Source organism: Salmo trutta, unplaced genomic scaffold (genome assembly GCF_901001165.1).
Source record: "Salmo trutta unplaced genomic scaffold, fSalTru1.1, whole genome shotgun sequence".
NCBI lineage: Eukaryota > Metazoa > Chordata > Actinopteri > Salmoniformes > Salmonidae > Salmo > Salmo trutta.
The window spans coordinates 51,928-78,142 of NW_021822716.1; the positions used below are offsets into that span (position 1 = coordinate 51,928).

At 43.1% G+C, this 26,215-nt stretch overlaps 1 protein-coding gene across 1 annotated transcript; it reads left to right on the forward strand.

The window, feature by feature from the left end:
- The first annotated feature begins 69 nt into the window (after window positions 1-69).
- Window positions 70-24,822, forward strand: LOC115183983 (programmed cell death protein 10). The gene is made up of 8 exons (XM_029744968.1): window positions 70-253; window positions 7,650-7,852; window positions 8,284-8,337; window positions 12,116-12,233; window positions 16,777-16,903; window positions 20,384-20,462; window positions 20,637-20,719; window positions 23,802-24,822. The coding sequence occupies exons 2-8, from the start codon at window positions 7,763-7,765 to the stop codon at window positions 23,881-23,883; spliced, it is 633 nt and encodes a 210-aa protein (XP_029600828.1). The 5' UTR covers window positions 70-253; window positions 7,650-7,762; the 3' UTR covers window positions 23,884-24,822.
- The last annotated feature ends 1,393 nt before the right edge of the window (window positions 24,823-26,215 follow it).

A 26,215-nucleotide genomic window follows, 5' to 3' on the forward strand; every position in this document is an offset into this window, starting at 1 on the left:
GTTGTAGTTCTTATATTTAATGTGCCTTTGCCACTGCCATAATGGGGGATGTCAAGAAAAACTACAACCGTCAACCAGTTTGGTGGCCAGCTGATTGGTGTTTACTCGGAAAACCTTGTCCCCTCTTGCCTAGCCAGTTTGACCATGCAGAAAACTTTGAATTACAAAATAAAACACACGACTAGCTAGCCACGGCAAATGAGCCTACTTCGGTATAAATAAGCAATCTACCACTTCTGTCTACTGTAAACAGGTATGTAGCTAAAGGCGGCGTTGCTATTTCACCAACTAACGTTAGCGAATCGTTTTTTATTTAGCTAGCTAAGATAGTTAACGTTACAGTACCTGTTTAGCTAGCTAAGAGAGTTAACGTTACAGTACCTGTTTAGCTAGCTAAGAGTTAACGTTACAGTACCTGTTTAGCTAGCTAAGAGAGTTAACGTTACAGTATCTGTTTAGCTAGCTAAGAGAGTTAACGTTACAGTACCTGTTTAGCTAGCTAGTACTTTAGCGTATTCACGCACCTAGATACCTACTTGGGCGATGATTCAAAGTGAGTATAGTAACTAGCTAACTGATAATTAGAAATTCCCCTCGTCGTTATTAGAGGATGTCTAGCTAGCTGGTGATCATAGCTAACTGTGTGTTGGTCGATTGTAGCTAATCACTTCCATAATTGTCCTAATCAACGTAACTGTATATGTCATAACTAAGCTAACGTTAGTTAGCTAATCTTAGTTGTGTAATTTTAAATTATCCACGTTTCATGCCCTGCCAGTGGCAGGTGACACCCAACTTCCTAACCGAGATAAAGTTGGTTTTATATTCACACGTTCAACAGACATTCAACAGACATTCGCCAAATGCCATTAAAAGCGGTATAAATCAATAATGAATTCACCGTTTGTCACAGAAACATTAAACGAAGTATAATTTATTCTATAAATGTCTAGCATACTTTCACTTCCTTTTGTTTTGAGGAAAAATTCCAGTTTTGACTTGATAGAAACACATACATTCTAAAATATTGCATTTAAAGATGAAGAAATCAATATCTAATTCAGTGATTGTCGCAGAAAAAATGTGAAAATATGCATTTATTTGCAATAACTTTAAAGAAATGTTAATACCAAGTGACATTTGTTCTATATGAAGTTACAATGATTATGTAGTTGTACAATGTTTACCATCTTAAATTATATGCCAAATCAATGTTTGCATTTTTAGTGCAACAGTTCCACATTTTAAAGTAGTTACAAGGCACAGTCATTTATTTACAGGTCTCTAATTTAACAGCAAAGAGGCCCCTTACAATCATTTTCTATTTTGGCTTTGTTGAAGTCCTTTTTTGTCATCCCCAGACAAACTGAATTGTACCATCTCCTGAGGTAATAGATTCAACTGTTTAACACTTATAGCCAAATGTTTAATACCCCGGGTATTCCCAGAACACATTCTGGAAAGTCTATAGATTCAGTGGTCACTTTATTAGGTACAACCCCCTATACATCTGGAGCACAGTGAATTCAGAACTGGTAATGAACACAGAAAAGGAGATAGACTGTTCAAGTTTTTAAGTCCAGTTGGAGTTTGTTACAGTCAGTATAAGTTTTGGACCATCACAGACTATGCTGTCATTTTGCACATTCTAAAGTTCAAACAAATAGTAACAGAATACCTTAATACTTAATACCTTGTCTAGCAAGCCAAGACCATGGGACTTGGTGTATGTAGGAGCAATTTATTTTCGTGAATAGGGTGGTGAACCTAATAAAGTGGCAACTGAGCGTCGATATCACAAACAACTGCTTTTGAGCAGTCTGTCTGTTATATGTTAGATCAATGGGTTTAATGGTAAATCTGATCCCCAAGGTCCTCATAAGCTCACTTGGATATATAGAGTTGGAGGTAAAGGAAAAAATATGAAACTAGGACTTTAAAACACTGGCAGAATTCTTTCATCCACATCCATTCACATAATATATGTCTTTTAAATTATAAATACCCTTCTAAGACCACGGTCTTTCTGGACGTTTTAAAAGATTTGCAAATAGTTCTTTCTGCAAGGAATGTGAATTGAAAGGGATATGGTAATACCTATGTAGGTGATGTCGTTTCTACACTGGTATAATGTGTAGGAGTTGCACACCTCCCTGCTGAATTATGTAGAGCTGATTTGGGCCAGTTTATATATATATATTTTTTATGATATTTTGTAAAAAAACACACAAAAAACCCACTTTCACATAGGCTTTGTGCTAGCAGTTTAAGAGAGGAAGAGAGCAAATAGCACAGGGCCAGCCTGGTTGAAGTCCTAGTTTTTAATGGTTAGTGCCAGTAGATTGCAGAGGGGTTCCCATACAGTTCAAAGGCAAATCATAATGTAAACATTCAGCCCAAAAACAAAACATGTACCATCCACTAATTATATTAGTGTTTTATTTTGTTATCCACCCTCTGGTATCTTTCAATACCCATGCTAATGTATATACATACACTACCGTTCAACAGTTTGGGGTCACTTAGGAATTTCCTTGTTTTTGAAAGAAAAGCACATTTTTGTCTGTTAAAATAACATCAAATTGATCCGAAATACAGTGTGCCTGGAAATGTCTGATTTTTAATGGAATATCTACATAGGCGAACAGAGGCCCATTATCAGCAACCATCACTCCTGTGTTCCAATGGCACGTAGTTTTAGCTAATCCAAGTTTATCATTTTAAAAGGCTAATTGATCATTAGAAAACCCTTTTGCAATTATGTTAGCACAACTGAAAACTGTTGTTCTGATTAAAGAAGCAATAAAACTGGCCTTTAGACTAGTTGAGTATCTGGAGCATCAGCATTTGTGGGTTCGATTACAGGCTCAAAATGGCCAGAAACAAAGTATTTTCTTCTGAAACTTGTCAGTCTATTATTGTTATTGATTTATACCGTTTTAAATGGCATTTGATAGATTTGATGTATTTCTATCAAGTCAAAACTTGAAGTTTTACTCAAAACAAAGATTGTAAAAGTATGCTAGACATTTATAGAATAAATCATATCTAGTTTGATGTTTCTGTGACAAAAGGTGAATTAGTTATTGATTTTTTTTACATTTTAATATGGCTTTTGGTGAATGTCTGAATGTCCAAAATGTGTGAATATAAACCAACTTTACCTCTGTACTTGCTAAGACAGCTAGCTAACAATCGACAAAACTTGTTTACTTAGCTAAGTTAGTTGGCCAGTTAACCTCGTTACCTCTAACGCTAATTTACCGATACCGTCGCAGTCTAACTGCTAGACGGTACATACTATTTTCACGCCACTTCTATACAGTACAACGTGTTTTTTTGTTGTTGTAGCAGGTTAGGAGAGCATTTCCTGAACTTTCTAGGTTAATTATCCAAACCTGCTACAAAGTCAATTCGGTATCAAAGTGGTGTGAAAAGAGCGTTAAGCCGATTCTGTTGCAAAACGTTTCTTTAAACGGAAGCGAACGAAACGAGCAGGGACCTTATGTTACCTGAATTTGTCCGTTAGAAACTCTCGTGTTTGGACTAATGATAACACTGCAGTTGTCATCAAACGGTGACCTCATTATAATGAAATGTCATGAGTAGTTGGAAATGTAATTAGCTAATTTGTGGCAGAGTGTGTAACGTTACTCAAGTCAAGGAGGAGGTAGCTGTATGGGGTAGCTACAGTACACAAGGTGGTACTGGTGGATGGGAATTACGGCTAGAAGGCATCTGTTGTTGTTTTGTAATTGCTGTACATTTCTCCATAGCAGCTGGCTTATCGGACCAGTCAGCTGTCCATGAGCCTTGCTTTATGTGACATTTAAATGAGGTTTAACGGCCTGTAAATTAAACCTGTTGGTTTTACTATGTGATAATGCACGACTGCCTGAAATAGCGTCTCGGTGGATGTATAGCTTGGTCTTTGTATCATAACAGTCAGACAACTGAGATCATTGAAAGTGATGTCATTCTCTGCAGGTCCAGTAGCCCATCTAATCAGCGTGTTGCAGACAGTAAAGTTGGCCGGATGATAGGCAACGGAGAGAAGCATAGCATCAGATAAGAAAGAACATGTCCAATCATTTTTCCTTTCCTTTGCTATTGTCCCCCACTCTTCACTGTTGGGTGGAATGTTTCTAGTCTCAGTGTGGTGCCTTTAGGCTGCTATCAAGTCCTTTCAAATCAGAGACCTTGAAGGAAATGTGTCAAACTTGTGGTGAGATTATTGGGACATGGCCTAAGGAGTCTCAGCACTGCCTTCATCCTGGTCTGAAAGGAATACATGGATATGAAGCTGACCTGGGAGCAGTGCTCAGAGCAGCCTCTGGCTATGGTTTTATCAACGCCCTCTGAAGACACTGACTGCCTAGCCACAAATAGAACTTACCACATTGAAGTGCTGTCTGGTAATGTAACTTTTTTTTTTAACTAGGCAAGTCAGTGACAAACAAATTCTCATTTACAATGACGGCCTACCCCGGCCAAACCCGGACGACACTGGGTCAATTGTAGAGCACCTATGGGACTCCCACTCACGGCAGGATGTGATACAGCCTGGATTCAAACCAGGGACTGTAGTGATGCTTCTTGCACTGAGATGCAGTGCCTTAGACCGGCTGCGCCACTCGGGAGCGGCCCAGGGTGATGTCATACAGTAGATAATGCTGCTAAATGTTTCAGTCAGAGTAGGAAGAAAGAGAATCGTAGCTTGCCTGCTCGGAAGCACAGGTGTACCAGGATTTCCGTTAGCCGGCAATTCCGGTCTTTTGGCCCAAAAAATAAGAAATGCCATAAATGAAACTGTTGCTGGCCAAAATGACCTGGGGCTAAAATCCCATTGGAAAATAATGTTTTTATTCATTAATGGAAATACCTGTCGATGGAAATACATTTTATCTACATGCTTATTGGTTTATAGGTTCATTTTCATAATTTAGTGGAATTAAATTGGCCTGTGTGTATTTTCGTTAGTCATTATGTATCTTATTTATCCAACACAACTATCACACGTGCAGAGCATACAGAGGCTGTTTTGAGCAGGATTTCTCCTGCTGCTCCTCATCTGGTTGCTGCTGGAATAAAACATGTTTTAGAGACTGACAGACGGGGTCTGGCGGTGCTCCAGTTCTCCCTGTTGGACTGACAGACGGGGTCTGGCGGTGCTCCAGTTCTCCCTGTCAGACTGACAGACGGGGTCTGGCGGTGCTCCAGTTCTCCCTGTCAGACTGACAGACGGGGTCTGGCGGTGCTCCAGTTCTCCCTGTCAGACTGACAGAAGGGGTCTGGCGGCGCTCCAGTTCTCCCTGTCAGACTGACAGACGGGGTCTGGCGGTGCTCCAGTTCTCCCTGTCAGACTGACCAACAGAGGACTTGGAAAGCATATCAACTACTGTAGAAATGATTATAGTTATTGTGAGTAACCTAATTTATCTTCCTTTAACTCCACCTTCTAGTGAGTTTATCCAAACTGTCATTTTCCTACCGTTCTGATAGATTTGGAGACGGTCACAAAACGTGGTTGTAATGTTAATAAGTTGGTTGATATTCTATTGGTTACTTCTAGGCAGATGCCTCATGGGGCAGAGTGGCCCACATGCACTTTAAATCTTAGAAATCGCTAGAAAAACCATTCTCGTGAATGACTTCATTACTGAGCGCAGAGTTGATTGCATGTTTCTCACTGAAGCATGGCTGTTTTCAGTGTTGCTATTATTGAAGCCACCCCCCCTCCCCCCGAAAGAGATTTTCATACTGAGAAAAGGGAAGAAGGGTGGAGGGACAGCCTCTATTTTACCAACACTCTCAGCTGTAAGGACATTTCATTTGGCAACTATGGGTCTTTTGATCATCATGCTATACTGTTTAAATGTCAGCCACCAGTAAATGTCAGCCCACCAGTACTGGCTATAACCCTGTATAGGCCACCAAAACACTGCCCCACTTCCTTTACTCATTTCTCTGAACTATTGCCTATTGTCCTTGAGAACTGTGATACAATCATTGTGTTGGGTGATTTTAATATTCATGTTGACAAAGAGACTGACCATTTGATTTTCTGAATCTTTTGAGCTCTATGGACTTTATCCAACATGTTACTGGGCCCACCCATAACCACAGCCATACTCTAGACCTGGTTATTACCAAGGGGCTTTCTATTGACACATCCTCTATTGTTGATGTTGTTTTATCTGATCACCACTGTGGATGTTTTATTACCTTGTTGCCCATAACACAGGGTAATACTGAACGCATTATTAAGAAACACTATCTTACCTCTGAAGTTGCTACAGGATTATATTGAGTGTATATCCACCTATTCTGCCTTCCTGTTGTGATGATTTAGTTGATCACTTTTAATGGCAAATTAAGGGAAACCATTTATGCCGCAGCTGCAGTAAAGTTGAAAAGGCCCCATCTAAACCGAGAGGCTCTTGGATGAGTGAGGAAACTAATCAATGAAAGAGAAATTGCTGAAAGGCAGAGTGGAAGTGTAGAAATTCTGTTGCAGGTCCATTATGATATTCTGAGAGAGCAACTTGGCATATCTAACAAGGCAATTAGAAATGCCAGACTGGCTCATTTCACTAATACTCTGAATCATTAGAGAGTGCTGTCCAGATAAATCCTACCACTGCAAACCTATGTGAACTTTCCTCCACATATAAATGTGATGAGTTTGCGGCATATTTCAGATATTATTGGTCAAGCAAGACCTGATGATGCGTGGCCTAGCCTACCACGCGAAGGCACTATGGATTTATTTTCCCTGGTTGACACAGACATGCTTAGGAAAGTGATATTACAACATCCGGTCGTGGCCGGCTGCGACACAGCACGGGCTCGAACCAGGATCTGCAGTGACGCCTCTAGCACTGCCACTCGGGAGGCCCAGATGGAATGTTTACCCTGGTTATACAATGTCATCGCCCACCAAGGCCCAGATGGAATGTTTACCTGCATATACAATGTCATCGCCCACCAAGGCCCAGATGGAATGTTTACCTGGTTATACGATGTCATCGCCCACCAAGGCCCAGATGGAATGTTTACCTGGTTATATGATGTCATCGCCCACCAAGGCCCAGATGGAATGTTTACCTGGTTATACAATGTCATCGCCCACCAAGGCCCAGATGGAATGTTTACCTGGTTATATGATGTCATCGCCCACCAAGGCCCAGATGGAATGTTTACCTGGTTATACAATGTCATCGCCCACCAAGGCCCAGATGGAATGTTTACCTGGTTATACAATGTCATCGCCCACCAAGGCCCAGATGGAATGTTTACCTGGTTATACAATGTCATCACCCACCAAGGCCCAGATGGAATGTTTACCTGGTTATACAATGTCATCGCCCACCAAGGCCCAGATGGAATGTTTACCTGGTTATACAATGTCATCGCCCACCAAGGCCCAGATGGAATGTTTACCTGGTTATACTATGTCATCGCCCACCAAGGCCCAGATGTTGTTTGTTGACATAGATATTACTAGCATAGAAAAAACAAGGCCTACATTTTGACCTCAACCAGAAGCAGTAAAGCAGCCTAAATGCAGTATTATAGTCAAAAAGTAGGTTATGTAACATTGGATTGTGTTTTCTGTCCTTTACCTCCTCCCTCTCTTCGCTCCTCAGGTCCTGCCCCCCAGCCTTCTCTGAAGCGATCCCGGCCCCTGTAGCAGCCTTCACACCACACACACACAAACAGACGTACACACACGTACAGACACGTTGGCCTCTGGACCAGGATGACAATGGAAGAGATGAAGAATGAAGCAGAGATGACCTCCATGGTTTCCATGACACTCTACACTGTGATGTACCCCGTCTTCCACGAGGTAAAGAGGATTTGGTAAAGACGGGATGTAGTGTTTCTTCAATGTGTGTGTGTGTGTGTGTGTGTGTGTGTGTGTGTCTGTGGTCTGTAAAGTTATACCCAGATACACTTGTCCCCAAAGTTCCTTGTTGTACTATCATTGTGAGGACTTCTGGTACCCACAAGGATAGTAAAACCAACCCAAACACACACACACTCTTCTTATTCAATGGTGTTTGTGTGTACCAGTGTACTGTAGGGGGTTTCTGCTGTGTTAGCTAATGAGATGAAGTTCCATGTATGTAGCTACTAGCTATGCAGTTTGAAGTGTTTTCATGTTGTGCTAATTAGTATAGCTCTGTGTTTCTTTGTTTGTGAGATGTGTATATATGCTGTGTTAATGAGAAGATATCTGTTAGAAAGTGTTTTGATGCATTGATAATGTGTTTACAGTTGGAGAGAGTGAACCTGTCGGCAGCACAGACCCTGAGGGCAGCGTTTATAAAGGTAAAGAGGTGGAGAGACAGGGCAGCAGGTTTATCAAGGTAGGGACCCATACACCAAATCACTCTTCATGGGAAAGGACAGGAGTTTATGAGAGACACAATAGTCCTCAGGGGTATTTTAGGAAGCAGGATGAGATGTTTCTACAACTTGATTGGAGTCCACCTGTGGTAAATTCAATTGATTGGACATGATTTGGAAAAGGCACACACCACTATATGTAAGGTCCCACAGTTGACAGTGCATGTCAGAGCAAAAACCAAGCCATGCGGTCGAAGGAACTGTCCGTAGAGACAGGATTATGTCGAGGCACAGATCTGAGTAAGGGTAGCAAAACATTTCTGCAGTATTGAAGGTCCCCAAGAACACAGTGGCCTCCATCATTCTTAAATGGATGAAGTTTGGAACCACCAAGACTCTTCCTAGAGCTGGCCGCCTGGTCAAACTGAGCAATTGAGGGAGAAGGGCCTTGGTCAGAGAGGTGACAAAGAACCCAATTGTCACTCTGACAGAGCTCCAGAGTTCCTCTGTGGAGATGGGAGAACCTTCCAGAAGGACAACCATCTCTGCAGCACTCAACCAATCAGGCCTTTATGGTAGAGTGCCCAGACAGAAGCCGCCACTCAGTAAAAGGCACATGACAACCCGCTTGGAGTTTGCCAAAAGGCACCTAAAGGACTCTCAGACCATGAGAAACAAGATTCTCTTGTCTGATGAAACCAAGATTGAACTCTTTGGCCTGAAAGCCAAGCGTCACTTCTGGAGGAAACCTGGCACCATCCCTATGGTGAAGCATGGTGGTGGCAGCATCATGCTTTGGGGATTTTTTTCAGCAGCAGGGACTGGGAGACTAGTCAGGATCGAGGGAAAGATGAACAGAGCAAAGTACAGAGAGATCCTTGATGAAAACCTGCTCCAGAGCACTCAGGACCTCAGACTGGGGCAAAAGTTCACCTTCCAACACGACAACGACCCTAAGGACACAGCCAAGTAGTAACCAAAAAAGTGTTAAACAAATCAAAATATTTTAGATTCTTCAAATAGCTGCCCTTTGCCTTGATGACAGCTTTCCACACTCTTGGCATTTTCTCAACCAGATTCACCTGGAATGCTTTTCCAACAGTCTTGAAGGAATTCACACACATGCTGAGCACTTGTTGGCTGCTTTTCCTTCACTCTGCTGTTCAACTCATCCCAAACCATCTCAATTGGGTTGAGGTCGGGTGATTGTGGAGGCCAGGTCATCTGATGCAGCACTCCATCACTCTCCTTCTTGGTCAAATAGACCTTACACAGCCTGGAGGTGTATTGGGTCATTGTCCTGTTGAAAAACAAATGATAGTCCCACTAAGTGTAAATCAGATGGGATGGCGTATCACTGCAGAATGCTGTGGTTGCCATGCTGGTTAAGTGTGCCTTGTGTTCTAAGTAAATCGCTGACAGTGTCAAGAGCAAAGCACCCCCACATCACACCTCCTCCTCCATGCTTCACGGTGGGAACAACACATGCAGAGGTCATCCGTTCACCCACTCTGCATCTCACAAAGACACGGCGGTTGGAACCAAAAATATTACATTTGGACTCATCAGACCAAAGGGCAGATTTCCATCGGTCTAATGTCCATTGCTCGTGTTTCTTGTCCCAAGCAAGTCTCTTTCTTATTGGTGTCCTTTAGTAGTGGTTTATTTGCAGAAATTCCACAATGAAGGCCTGATTCACACAGTCTCCTCTGAACAGTCGATGTTGAGATGCGTCTGTTACTTGAAATCTGTAGCATTTATTCGGGCTGCAATCTGACGTGCAGTTAACTCTAATGAACTTATCCTCTGCAGCAGAGGTAACTCTGGGTCTTCCTTTCCTGTGGCGGTCCCCAGTTTCATCATAGTGCTTGATGGTTTTTGCGACTGTATTTGAAGAAACTTTAAAAGTTCTTGAAATTGTCCGTATTGACTGACCTTCATGTCTTAAAGTAATGATGGACTGTTGTTTATCTTTGCTTATTTGAGCTGTTCTTGCCATGATATGGACTTGGTATTTTACCAAATAGGGCTATCTTCTGTATACCCCCCCTACCTTGTCACAACACAACTGATTGGCTCAAACGCGTTAAGAAGGAAAGAAATTCCACAAATGAACTTTTAACAAGGCACACCTGTTAATTACAATGCATTCCAGGTGACTACCTCATGAAGCTGCTTGAGAGAATGCCAAGAGTATGCAAAGCTGTCAAGGCAAAGGGTGGCTACATTGAAGAATCTGAAATATAACACTTTTTTTGGTTACTACATGATTCCATATGTGTTATTTCATAGTTTTGATGTCTTCACTATTATTCTACAATGTAGAAAATAAAGTGAAACCTTTGAATGAGTAGGTGTGTCCAGACTTTTGACTGGTTTCTGTAAATATACTTTTCGGGGTGGTAAATGTTTTCAGTGTAAACTTAAACAGATATAACGTATGTAGAAAAGATAATGGAGCTATCATGTATTTATTATTAATTGATTATAATCTTTTACTATCAGCAAAATAATAACTAGACAGGGTGAATCTAAAACTCCCAAAATGTCATGACCTCCATTGATTTAGTTTATTTTTGATTCACTCAGCCCCATTTGCAAAATGTGTAGAATTGCAGGAAATGAGCTCTCCGTGACAATGCGAGGGAAAACATTGTCATAGACCAGTGATGGGCTACTTTGATGGGGGTGGGGGCCACAAAAAAAATGTAACTTATCATGAGAGGTCGCAGTGGCTCGTGGGTCTGCGTACCCACATCCATTTTGCCATGGGGTGCAGAGAAAATGTTAGTTTTTAATATGATAACTGATGATCATTGGACCCCACCCTGGTTGGTAATTGGACCATGCTGACTACAAGGTTAAATAGCTGGCCGCTGGACTAAATTACCAATATAAAACAATGTGGCTGACATGGGCCAATCGACTGTCTGCTGATGCATAACCACATGTTGCACCTTGTGATTTTTCTATTAGTCTAACTCTCAACAGTAAATTAATATTACATTATTAATAATAATAATTGGTCTGCAAACCACCAGCTGACGATCCCTGTCATAGACTGATGATGTGTACTCTGTGGGTTGATTAGCAGAGCCTGGCGATGTGTACTCTGTGGGTTGATTAGCAGAGCCTGGCGATGTGTACTCTGTGGTTGATTAGCAGAGCCTGGCGATGTGTACTCTGTGGTTGATTAGCAGGGCCTGGCGATGTGTACTCTGTGGGTTGATTAGCAGGGCCTGGTGATGTGTACTCTGTGGTTGATTAGCAGGGCCTGGCGATGTGTACTCTGTGGTTGATTAGCAGGGCCTGGTGATGTGTACTCTGTGGGTTGATTAGCAGGGCCTGGCGATGTGTACTCTGTGGGTTGATTAGCAGGGCCTGGTGATGTGTACTCTGTGGTTGATTAGCAGGGCCTGGTGATGTGTACTCTGTGGGTTGATTAGCAGGGCCTGGCGATGTGTACTCTGTGGGTTGATTAGCAGGGCCTGGCGATGTGTACTCTGTGGTTGATTAGCAGGGCCTGGTGATGTGTACTCTGTGGTTGATTAGCAGGGCCTGGCGATGTGTACTCTGTGGGTTGATTAGCAGGACCTGGCGATGTGTACTCTGTGGTTGATTAGCAGGGCCTGGTGATGTGTACTCTGTGGTTGATTAGCAGGGCCTGGTGATGTGTACTCTGGTTGATTAGCAGGGCCTGGCGACGTGTACTCTGTGGTTGATTAGCAGGGCCTGGCGATGTGTACTCTGTGGTTGTCAGGCTGAGAAGGAGAACCCAGGGCTGACCCAGGACATCATCATGAAGATCCTGGAGAAGAAGAACGTGGAGGTCAACTTCATCGAGTCACTACTGCGCATGGCTGCAGACGACGTGGAAGGTGTGTCTTTCTGCGTTTGCCTCTGTCCGCTTGTGTGTCTGTCTCTGTTCTGCAGTGAATAACCTCGTCCAAGAAGATGGTTAGGCATTATGCTTCTGTGTGCAGTACTGTCTGTCTCCTCAGGGTGGCACTGTTTCTCCACAAATATAACAGCCTCTCCTCCTGTGAGATATTTCCACCCTCCAGGATAGAATTTCCTCTCCTGCATGGCCTGATTGATGGTAGTAATTAATTATTGTGCACAGCTTGAAAAGCTCAGCTATAGTTACACACACACACACACACACACACATAGTGATGAGAGCACCCTCGCTCCTGTTTGAATACTAAATATACAGTGCCTTCAGAAAGTATTCATACCCCTTGACTTATTCCATATTTTGTTGTTACAGCCTGAATTCAAAATGTATTAAATGTATTTTTTTTCTCACCCATCTACACACAATATCCCATAATGACAAAGTCAAAACATGTTTTAGCAAATTCATTTCAAGTTTATATATGTATTCACACCCCTGAGTCAGTACATGTTAGAAACACCTTTGGCAGCCATTACAGCTGTGAGTCTTTCCGGGTTAGTCTAAGAGCTTTCCACACCTGGATTATTCTTTAAAATGTTTCTAGCTCTGTGAAGTTGATCATTGCTGGACAGTCTTGCCATAGATTTTCAAGTAGATTTAAGTTAAAACTGTATCTAGGTCACTCAGGAACATTCAAGGTCGTCATGGTGAACAACTCCAGTGTATATTTGGCCTTGTGTTTTACGTTATTGTCCTGCTGAAAGGTGAATTCATCTCTCAGTGTCTGTTGGAAAGCAGACTGAACCAGGTTTTCCTTTAGGATTCTGCCTGTGCTTAGCTCTATTCCCTTTCTTTTTATCCCTAAAAACTCCCCAGTCCTTGCCGATGACTAGCATACCCATAACATGATGATGCCACCACCATGCTTGTAAATATGAAGCAGGGTGCTCAGTGATGTGTTCTGTTGGATTTGCCCCAAACATAACACGTTGTATTCAGGGGCAGTTTTACCGAGTGCGTTATTGCAAACAGGATGCATGTTTTGGAATATTTGTATTCTGTACAGGCTTCCCTATTTTTCCTATTTTCAATTAGGTTAGTGTTGTGGAGTAACTGCTATGTTGTTGATCCATCCTCAATTTTCTCTTATCACAGCCATTAAACTCTGTAACTGTTTTAAAGTCGCCGTTGGCCTCATGGTGAAAACCCTGAGCGGTTTCCTTCCTCTCCGGCAACTGAGTTAGGAAGGACACCTGTATCCTTGTAGTGACTGGGTGTATTGATACACCATCCAAAGTATAATTAATAACTTCACCATGCTCAAAGGGATATTATTTTATTTTTTACCCATCTACCAATAGGTGCCCTTCTTTGCGAGGCATTGGAAAACCTCCCTGGTCTTTGTGGTTGAATCTTTGTTTGAAATCCTCTGCTTGACTGAGGGAGCTTACAATTATCTGTATGTGTGAGCTACAGAGATGAGGTAGTCATTCAAAAATAATGTTGAAGACTTTTATTGTAGACAGAATGAGTCCATGACACTTATTACATTTTGTATTTTATTGAAACTTTTATTCTTATTTACAATGACGGCCTACCGTCGGCCTACTGTTCAGGGACAGAACAACAGATTTTTACCTTGTCTGCTCAGGGATTCGATCTAGCAACCTTTCAGTTACTAGTCCAACGCTCTAACCACTAGGCTACCTGCCTCCTCTACGCTCTAACCACTAGGCTACCTGCCTCCTCTACACTCTAACCACTAGGCTACCTGCCTCCTCTACGCTCTAACCACTAGGCTACCTGCCTCCTCTACACTCTAACCCTACGCTACCTGCCTCCTCTACACTCTAACCACTAGGCTACCTGCCTCCTCTACGCTCTAACCACTAGGCTACCTGCCTCCTCTACACTCTAACCACTAGGATACCTACCTCCTCTACACTCTAACCACTAGGCTACCTGCCTCCTCTACGCTCTAACCACTAGGCTACCTGCCTCTACACTCTAACCACTAGGCTACCTGCCTCCTCTACACTCTAACCACTAGGCTACCTGCCTCCTCTACACTCTAACCACTAGGCTACCTGCCTCCTCTACACTCTAACCACTAGGCTACCTGCCTCCTCTATGCTCTAACCACTAGGCTACCTGCCTCCTCTACGCTCTAACCACTAGGCTACCTGCCTCCTCTACACTCTAACCACTAGTCTACCTGCCTCCTCTACACTCTAACCACTAGGCTACCTGCCTCCTCTACGCTCTAACCACTAGGATACCTACCTCCTCTACACTCTAACCACTAGGATACCTACCTCCTCTACACTCTAACCACTAGGATACCTACCTCCTCTACACTCTAACCACTAGGCTACCTACCTCCTCTACACTCTAACCACAAGGCTACCTGCCTCCTCTACACTCTAACCACTAGGATACCTACCTCCTCTACACTCTAACCACTAGGCTACCTGCCTCCTCTACGCTCTAACCACTAGGCTACCTACCTCCTCTACACTCTAACCACTAGGCTACCTACCTCCTCTACACTCTAACCACTAGGCTACCTACCTCCTCTACGCTCTAACCACTAGGCTACCTGCCTCCTCCACACTCTAACCACTAGGCTACCTGCCTCCTCTACACTCTAACCACTAGGCTACCTGCCTCCTCTACACTCTAACCACTAGGCTACCTACCTCCTCTACACTAACCACTAGGCTACCTGCCTCCCCAACGTTCTAACCACTAGGCTACCTGCCTCCTCTACACTCTAACCACTAGGCTACCTGCCTCCTCTACACTCTAACCACTAGGCTACCTGCCTCCTCTACGCTCTAACCACTAGGCTACCTGCCTCCTCTACACTCTAACCACTAGGCTACCTGCCTCCTCTACACTCTAACCACTAGGCTACATGCCTCCTCTACACTCTAACCACTAGGCTACCTGCCTCCTCTACACTCTAACCACTAGGCTACCTGCCTCCTCTACACTCTAACCACTAGGCTACCTGCCACCCCAAATGTGACTTGTTACGCTTCATAAGTAAAAATGTGCTTATGTTGGCTTGCCGTAAAGGGGTTGAATACTTATTGACCCAAGACATTTCAGCTTTTCATTTTTAATTAATTAGTAAAAAAAAAGTAAAAATAAATAAAACATAATTCCACTTTGACAGTTTGGGGTGTTGTGTGCAGGCCAGTGACACAACACCTAAATGTTTTAAATTTAGTATGTAACAACAACGTGGAAAAAGTAAAAGGGTTTGAATACTTTCTGAAGACACTGTACTTCCTGCTTTCTGAAGACACTGTACTTCCTGCTTTCTGAAGACACTGTACTTCCTGCTTTCTGAAGACACTGTACTTCCTGCTTTCTGAAGACACTGTACTTCCTGCTTTCTGAAGACACTGTACTTCCTGCTTTCTGAAGACACTGTACTTCCTGCTTTCTGAAGACACTGTACTTCCTGCTTTCTGAAGACACTGTACTTCCTGCTTTTAGCTACACCACAGTTGTACCTCTTTCTAACTTTCCCCACACAGTCACTGTACTCTGCTCTCACACACACACACACACACACACAGTACTCTGCTCTCTCACACACACACACACACACACACAGTACTCTGCTCACACACACACACACACACACACACACACACACAGTACTCTGCTCACACACACACACACACACACACACACACACACACACACACAGTCACAGTACTCTGCTCACACACACACACACACACAGTCACAGTACTCTGCTCACACACACACACACACACACACACACACACACACACACACAGTCACAGTACTCTGCTCACACACACACATACACACAGTCACTGTACTCTGCTCACACACACACACACACAGTCACTGTACTCTGCGCACACACACACACACACAGTCACAGTACTCTGCTCTCACACACACACACACACACACACACACACACACACACACACACACACAGTCACAGTACTCTGCTCACACACACACACACACACACACACACACACACACACACACACACACACACACACACACACACACACACACACAGTCACTGTACTCTACACACACACACACACACACACACAGTCACTGTACTCTGCTCACACACACACACACACACACACACAGTCACTGTACTCTGCTCACACACACACACAGTCACAGTGCTCACACACACACACACACACAGTCACTGTACTCTGCTCACACACACACACAGTCACTGTACTCTGCTCACACACACACACACACACACACACACACAGTCACTGTACTCTGCTCACACACACACAGTCACTGTACTCTACACACACACACACACACACACACAGTCACAGTGCTCTGCTCACACACAGACGGCTCTCTGAGTGGGGCTGTTCTGTTAGTTCCTCTGGAACGCTCTCTCTACAGTCCACCACCATCTTGTTGACCTGTCTGTCTCCATGGTGACTGAGGCTGTCTTCGTGTGTGTGTGTGTGTGTGTGTGTGTGTAGAGTTCATGATTGACAGGCCTGAGCAGGAGTTCCAGGACTTGAATGGCAAGGCCCGGGCACTCAAACACATCCTCAGCAAGATCCCAGATGAAATCAACGACAGAGTACGCTTCTTACAGACCATCAAGTCAGTATACATACATACATACATACATACATACATACATACATACATACATACATACATACATACAAGCTCGGAGACCTCCCAGTACACTGTCAGTGACATGATTCACACTTCTCAAGCACACAATCTCTTGTTTCCATTTACAGTACCAGTCCAAAGTTTGGACACATCTACTCATTCAAGGGTTTTTCTTTATTTTTACTATTTTCTACATTGTAGAATAATAGTGAAGACATCAACTATGAAATAACACATATGGAATCATGTAGTAACCAAAAAAAGTGTTATATTTTTAGATTCTTCATAGTAGCCACCCTTTTCCTTGATGACAGCTTTGCACACACTTGGCATTTTCTCAACCAGATTTGTATTTAACCTTTATTTAACTAGGCAAGTCAGTTAAGAACAAATTCTTATTTACAATGACGACCTACCAGGGACCAGTGGGTTAACTACCTTGTTTTTACCTTGTCAGCTTGGGGATTCCATCTAGCAACCTTTCGGTTACAACGCTCTAACCACTAGGCTACCTGCCGCCCCAGCTTCATGAGGTATTCACCTGAAATGCATTGTAATTAACAGGTGTGCCTTGTTAAAAGTTCATTTGTGGAACTTTGAACGTTTCTTCAAGTGCAGTTGCAAAAACCATCAAGCGCTATGATGAAACTGGCTCTCATGAGGACCACCACAGGAAAGGAAGACCCAGAGTTACCTCTGCTACAGGGGATAAGTTCATTAGAGTTAACTGCAACTCAGATTGCAGCCCAAATAATTGCTTCAAAGAGTTCAAGTAACAGACACATCTCAACATCGACTGTTCAGAGGAGACTGCGTGAATCAGGCCTTCATTGCCGAATTGCTGCAAAGAAACCACTACTAAAGGACACCGATAACAAGAATAGACTTGCTTGGGCCAAGAAACACGAGAAATGGACATTAGACCGGTGGAAATCTGTTCTTTGGTCTGATGAGTCCAAATTTGAGATTTTTTTGTTCTAACTACTGTCTTTCTGAGACACAGAGTAGGTGAACGGATTATCTCTGCATGTGTGGTTCCCACCATGAAGCATGGAGGAGGTGGTGTGGGGGGTGCTTTGCTGGTGACACTGTCAGTGATTTTTATTTAGAATTCAAGGCATTCTGCAGTGATACACCATCCCATCTGGTTTGCGCTTAATGGGACTATCATTTGTTTTTCAACAGGTCAATGACCCAACACACCTCCAGGCTGTGTAAGGGCTATTTGACCAAGAAGAAGAGTGATGGAGTGCTGCATCAGATGACCTGTTCTCTACAGTCACCCAACCTCAACCAATTGAGATGGTTTGGGATGAGTTGGACAGCAGAGTGAAGGAAAAGCAGCCAACAAGTGCTCAGCATATGTGTGAACTCCTTCAAGACTGTTGGAAAAGCATTCCTCATGAAGCTGGTTGAGAGAATGCCAAGAGTGTGCAAAGCTGTCATCGAGGCAAAGGGTGGCTACTTTGAAGAATCTCAAATATAAAATATATTTCGATTTAACACTTTTGGTTACTACATGATTCCATATTTACTAACTAAATAATTACAGAAATCCATAACAAACAGTAGATATTGGTTACTGACACAATGCATTGATAAGTCCCTAGTGGGCTAAACCGGTATGACAGCTTGGTAGACAATGGAAAGGGGTGGGGACAGAAAGAGCGGGAAAGACAATGTATTCACTACACACAGTTGATAGTTACATTCATTGAAATGCTAATCCTTTGCACATGAACGGCCGCTCATTCGAAAATAATTGCAAAGTGTATATATTTACGGCCGTATGTCGTTGTTGTCTTCTCTGTTTGGAATCGCCGGTCCGTCTGCTGGAGAGTTCAGTTCATCAGAGAGTCTCTGGTTAACTTCCCCAGAAGTCACAGTGTCTTTCGTAGTTGTCGCTTTCTCAGTGGCTCTGTATGGTGTCTGTTGTAATGGATACGTCAGGCGTACAGATGTTTGTTGCATAGAATAGATGCTTCCGCGGGTTGTCGGTAATCTCGTACTAGACTTACGTAATTTCCAGCTGCAGACTAGTAATTCTCCGTCTAGGATTTGCTCTTATTCTGTAGTGATCGATAGTCTCAGAGTTGAACCATTTCCAACCTTGTAGCCAACGCTACCCACTGTATGGTCTCCGTGGCCTAATAGAGTTGTAGTTCTTAACCATTTCACGTGTAGCGTCAGCTGCATGTTTTCTAGTCTAATGGTCTACAGAATTGTAGCTATTCCAACATGGGGACTCGTCCCAGCGTTCTCTGACTTTATGTACGTTTTGTAAGAAGTGGTTTTATACTCTGTGGGGGGAAAAAGGGTGTTTCCATGACGCCTGATGTAATGTCTGGCCTCACGGGGGCGTGGCCACTGACTAGTTAAACATTATAAATCCATACTCTCATTTAGAAGGCTGACATCACATTATATCTTTTCACAAATAGTTTCATATTTACTCATTCATTTTATCCAACATCTAGATGTACATTTGATAATTGAAATGTGTACACAGAGACACAGTAATGTGGGTTTCCTGTCCTTCATGAGATCACCAAATGAAACACACTCGTCATGACTTCCTTAAGTGTCCATGGACCACTCCCACATTCTCAAAAATAGAAATATTGTTTCATTCTTCTCTTTAGGAGTTTCTAAAGAGAGGAGAGGGGGAGAGGGAGGGGGGAGAGTGGGAGAGACCCACCCAGAAGGCTACATCGTGACAACTATTATTCTACAATGTAGAAAATAGTGAAAATAAAGAAAAACCCTTGAATGTGTAGGTGTGTCCAAACTTTTGACGTGCTGTACTTTCCAATGTAACACTGTCTCAAATTAGTACACACACACACACACACACACACACACACACACACAGATCTACACAATTCTTCTCCCACACACTTATTCTTTCAGGGGTTGTTTCTGCCTTGGCTCACTTTACTAGTTTTCTCATTCAATTTGTGTTGAGTCACTCTCTAATTAACTTACTCAGTGGAAGATTTAAAAACAAGTATATTTGGAACTAAGTTGAAAACGTTTCCCCCATTTGCTTTATGAAACTGCAGTATTTAAAAGTGAACGGGAGAGGACTGAAAGAGTAAGAGGTTCTAGAAAGGAGGGAGGGGGGGGAGGTAAAGGAGAGAGAGGTGAGATGGTTCAGGATGTCTGACTGCTGTTGGACTAAGGAGAGAGAGAGAGAGGTGAGATGGTTCAGGATGTCTGACTGCTGTTGGACTAAGAAGGAGAGGGAGAGAGGTGAGATGGTTCAGGATGTCTGACTGCTGTTGGACTAAGGAGAGAGAGAGAGAGGTGAGATGGTTCAGGATGACTGACTGCTGTTGGACTAAGGAGAGAGAGAGAGAGGTGAGATGGTTCAGGATGACTGACTGCTGTTGGACTAAGGAGAGAGAGAGAGAGGTGAGATGGTTCAGGATGACTGACTGCTGTTGGACTTATTGCCCACAGAGATATCGCCAGCGCCATAAAGGAACTCCTGGACACAGTCAACACTGTCTTCCGAAAATACCAGTACCAGAACCGACGGGTGAGAACACACACACACACACACACACACACACACACACACACACACACACCCACGAACAATCCAATTAAGACATCTGTTCTTTTCATTCTCCCTCAGCTATCAGCAGAGTTTCAGATGTGTTTTTTTCCTGTTATCTTCTGAAAGAGTGAAAAGCCTCTGTTGTTTTCCTAGGCACTGGAACACCAAAAGAAAGAGTTTGTGAAATACTCCAAGAGCTTCAGCGACACACTTAAAACCTACTTCAAAGATGGAAAGTAAGAACCTTATCACATCCTCCTTCATGTTTCTACCCTGCTGTTCTCTTCCATGGCCCGTACAATATATCACCCATACTGGCTTACAGCCCAACTCCAGTCCTCCAGTTCCCCCAACAGCCCAACTCCAGTCCTCCAGTTCCCCCAACTCCAGTCCTCCAGTACCCCCAACATCCCAACTCCAGTCCTCCAGTTCCCCCAACAGCCCAACTCCAGTCCTCCAGTTCCCCCAACAGCCCAACTCCAGTCCTCCAGTTTATTTCCCCAGACAAACTCACCTGATTCAACTCATCGAGGGCTTGATGATTGGTTGACAAGTTAAATCGGGTGTCCTTGTCTGGGGCTATAACAAAAATGTCTTCCACGAAGATGCTAAAGGGGGCTCAGACCTCTCAGTTTTAGTTGTATGTGTCTATATAAAAATAGCAAAGTTCAAATGATTGCGTGACACATTGGTGCGAAATCTGTATCTCGGCTGTGTCTGCACCATGGACACTGGGAGGTTAGGTGTGACTCCTTTGGGTTTCCGTATAAAGTGGGAAGAAATGCTGCTCATCTGTTGTAGGCTACATGAATAATGAGATACGCCTCCGCCTGTAATATTTCATTTTGATTTATAAGGACGGGGTCAAGTTTACGGTTGAATCTGCTTTGCTCAACTCTGCCTCACGCCCTACCACTACAGAGTTTAGTTGGCTTCTTAGCTAGCTGTAAAAGGCTTTAGTGTTAGCCTATTTAACTTTAACCAGCTAATCTGCCACCATGGATATCAGACCACCAAGGCCTCCGCCGAAGCCCAGAGAAATTCTGCCGAAGGAGACCTGAGCTAGCTCAGAGGAGCTAGCTCAGGTTAGCCTAGAATCCTACCCTAGCCGCAGGTTTTCTGCCCAAAAATCTTAATTTTAATAGCAACTGGTTCATGGGAAGTGACGTGACTATCAGTAATGTGATGACATGCTATTTATGAAGTAATTACCTAACATTTAATTATTACCCCATTTTTAAATGAATCATGTAACAATTAAATCATTAGGAATCTGGGGCACCACGGGAAAAGTTTGTTTAATGAGTTACCGTTTCCCAAATTAACTCAAGAATAGATCTATCATAACAGTCATCATTCAATAATTTCCTTATATTGGTCTCATTCTGAACGTCGTAGACTCCGTAAATCTGCACAAACCCGGGTCTCATTGATCATTCCGTACCACACAAATTAATTTGATCATTTACTAACAAGCTAAATGATAACATAAATTACACACGGTATAGGTTATGGATTACAAACTTAATACGATGACAACAGGTCCCTAGCGGACCAACACAATATGACACGTGTTACACAAGATGGAGATTTAAAGAGAGAGAAAGAGAAGCAACACTTGGATACATTTGTAAACTACGCTTAGTTTAGCCCTAATACCTTGCCCCGAACTGCCGCTCTTATGGGTAACAAGTGTAATGCAAGTATTTACATGTTGAAGGTCTTCATTGGGTGTCACTGAGGGGCCCAGGCCTTCGTGGGCCGAGTTCCACTTAGTGAGAGAGGTTCGACGTAGGCCTTGTTCTTTGGGTGGCCGTCTCATTCGTTCTCTGGTGTAAGTCTCTGATTGTCCATTAAAATGTCACAATGTCCTTTCTCTTAGTTGTCTGTATCCTTGTACTCGTTCTGGACGAGTGGTCTTCTTTGGACGGCTAATCAGCTGTGTAGATGACCCCAGCGTGGAGATGTGGCGTGTAGACAACCGATTATTTGAAGAGAATAACCAGATGGTCCTGTTTAAATTCACCTTCTCAATAACATAACAATTACGAGGCTATATACAAGGGGGTACCGGTACCGAGTCAGTGTGCAGGGGTACAGGTTAGTCGAGGTAATTTGTACATGTAGGTAGGGGTGAAGTGCCTGCATAGATAATAAACATCCTAGACTGGTATGTTCATTCTTAACATATGTTTTATACTCTCGTGTAGAAAGGGGCGTTTCCGTGTTGCTGGCACGCTCTCTGGGTCCCCTGCGGCGTAGCTAGTAGTTATGAAGTAAGGTATCACAATTTACTATGAACGCGTTTAGATAACCTAAATCACAGTCTCATCGTCACAAACAAAACTATATTTTAATCTGGATATTTTTTACACAACATAAAGTATGTAAACATCATATACACATGAAAACAACTTAGTTAGTATTTTCGTCATAACGTCTTCATTTAACAAAGTAAACATTCATTTTCTATATTCCACCTCTCATTACTACCAGCATTCGAGGGGGTGAAATAAGGGGTCCCCGTGTCCGTGGTTTGATGTTCTAGTTTTGGGCTGTAAACTCTTCATAAGGCACAAAGACATTCCAGTCACCCAATCGCCTCCTGCCTCCTGTCATAACCCCCCCCCCCCCCGCCCCCGCAGGAGAGAGAGAGTTCTGTAGAGCTGATTCACTGTAACCTGATCTTTTGGATCCTCACAGGAGAGTCATGACAGAAGAGAGGGGCTGGAATAATCGGTTACTGCAGATGGGGAATTTTGGTTCCCATGTCTGTATTGAGTTCAATGCTAACGCAGGCCTTCACCGGTATTCTAACTGGAAGCATGCTATTCGTAGAGCCAAAGGGTTCTCTAGGCATCGTCAAGCAAAGAGCATTTGAAATGCACTGTACTACTACTATCTTGTAGCCTATATTCATTGCCAAATAGACCTTGCTTTACTGTCTAGGGGGCTGTCCATGGTGCTGATAAAGCACAGCAGAGCTGGGTTACAGATTTCACACCAACCTGTCACTTCAAAAGCACTCTGGTCTTTTGTCTCAGTTTTTTTTACTTTATTTATTGTGTTATAGCGTGATATAAGCAGAATTCAATATCATTCTTTGTTTATTGTGGTCTGGTGCACTGCTTAGTAGAACATGTGACTGTGTGGCAGTAATGATACTTGTTGTTTTCAGGGTGGTCACTGTGAAATCACATTTAGGGTTAATTCTCTGAAGCCTGACATTTCCACAGATCAAAGCACTGTATCAATCCCAGCGTACCATGGTTTCCTGTGACTGACACTGCCTTCCATGTGTGTCCCGCTTGTTTCCAGGGCGATAAACGTGTTTGTCAGCGCGAACAGGCTCATCCACCAAACCAACCTAATACTCCAGACCTTCAAGACCGTGACATAGGAACCACACTAACCACACTAACCCAGACTTTTATCAGAGGATAGGAAACCATTTATATGTACAATGTTAAGATTCTGTTTCTGGGACTGTATCATTTATAAATCTTGCTTCAAGAGCGGGATAATTTAGAGTTGCAGGCGGCCAGATTATAATTAAATTGCCAGAGATTTTCTTTTCTTTTTTATTGTATTTTTTTCCCACCAGGATCATGCTATCTCCACAGAGTATCTTATGTCATGCTATCTCCACAGAGTATCTTATGTCATGCTATCTCCACAGAGTATCTTATGTCATGCTATCTCCACAGAGTATCTTATGTCATGCTATCTCCACAGAGTATCTTATGTCATGCTATCTCCACAGAGTATCTTATGTCATGCTATCTCCACAGAGTATCTTATGTCATGCTATCTCCACAGAGTATCTTATGTCATGCTATCTCCACAGAGTATCTTATGTCATGCTATCTCCACAGAGTATCTTATGTCATGCTATCTCCACAGAGTATCTTATGTCATGCTATCTCCACAGAGTATCTTATGTCTCTCCTCGCACACCTTCTCTTTCTTTCACTTGCTCTCTCACTTTGTCCATGTGGAAGCCAAAAGACCCGGCCTTAACGTGGCCACGGAGGCATTCCTTAATGGATGCCAAATGGTTCATACGGGGGATGGTTTCTGTATTTTGAAAGTTACATATCTTGAAAACTTGATTGCTGACAAGCAAAACATTTTTGGAATATGTCAACAATGGACTAATGAAACAAATACCAAAAGATGTTTTTTGGGTGGAGTTGTCCTTTAATATAGGCACTTCTGCTTTTTTCACATTCTAACTTGAACAATGAGACATGATGATGGTGCAAGTTGTATATTTAACAGCTATTTGGTTGCAAAATGTTAAAATAAATAGTTTAAACATTTTGGAAAGATTTTAAAAGGGTATTTTTTTTGTCATTTCCCATGTAAAATAGGTATTTATTTCTTCCATGTGTAACAGTGGATTTGCCATGGTGGAATTAAGGAGCTATTCTTGGTCTGTACCTGTTTCCATCAGTCGGTTAATCCCATTCTGAAAGCGTTAATTCTTAAACGTTTATTTTTGAAATCACTGAGACCTCATTTCCGATCCTCTCGCTGTTGGCGACGGCTCTTATCAGCTAATTCAGAGACGCTAGTGTGTGTGTGTGTGTGTGTGTGTGTGTGTGTGTGTGTGTGTGTGTGTGTGTAAAATGATACCCAATAGTATATCTCAGTGTTTTATTTGACTGTTCGGTGCAAAACTGTTATATGAGCAGCTGGACATTGAGGGTGTGTGTGTGTGTGTGTGTGTGTGTGTGTGTGTGTTCACATTCACCATTAGGAGGGGTAGGGGCGTAAGAAAGGGATTTGGAAACTCATACCTAAACTGTTCTCTCCGCCTCCATCGTGTGTGTGTGTGTGTGTGTGTTCGTAGATGTCTGTGCATGTGTTGGAGTGATTGTTAAAGCAATTGAGTTACTGTGTTGCTATGTTGAACATGTTACTGTGTGGGAATTGTGAATAGACCACAGAAACTGCCTGCTGGACACGCAAACACAAGCCTCACTCGGTTGTTGCCAGGAGACATTTGCTCCAGGCTTTGAGAGATGGGCATAATGAAATAATACTGGGGGGGTTTCTTTGCCACCGTTTTGGCTACTGGTGGCAGTTAACTCTCTGGGACTTGTGCTACAGTACTGGAAGAGTGCTAGGGTTCATTTTGGTTGCACTTTTATTTAACCCTTATTTTACCAGGTACGTTGACGGAGAACACATTTACAGCAACGACCTGGAGAATAGTTACAGGGGAGAGGAAGGAGCCAATTGGAAGCTGGGGATAATCAGGTGGCCATGATGGTATGAGGCCCAGATTGCCGATTTAGCCGGGACATCAGTGTTAACGCCCCTACTCTTACGATAAGGGCCATGGGCTCTTTAGTGACCATAGAGAGTCAGAACACCCGAGGAAAGAGTTTATCCTACTGGCCCTCCAACACCACTTCCAGCAGCATCTGGTCTCCCATCGAGTGACAGACCAGGACCAACCCAGCTCAGCTTCAGAGGCAAGCCAGCATTGGGATGCAGGGTGGTATGCTGTTGGGTGGTATGCTGCAGGGTGCTACTGGGAACCCTATCCTATATTTGACAAAGGTGGTGTGAGGGGCAAAGTATACTGTCAATGTTATAAAGTGAAGAACACAAACTGGAGAAAAAACAACATTTAGACACTTGGGATCAATTAAAACTTAATTCAAACCAATGCTACATCGAAGCCTTGTTTGGAGTGCCTTACCTAATGGTTGGAAAAGAGC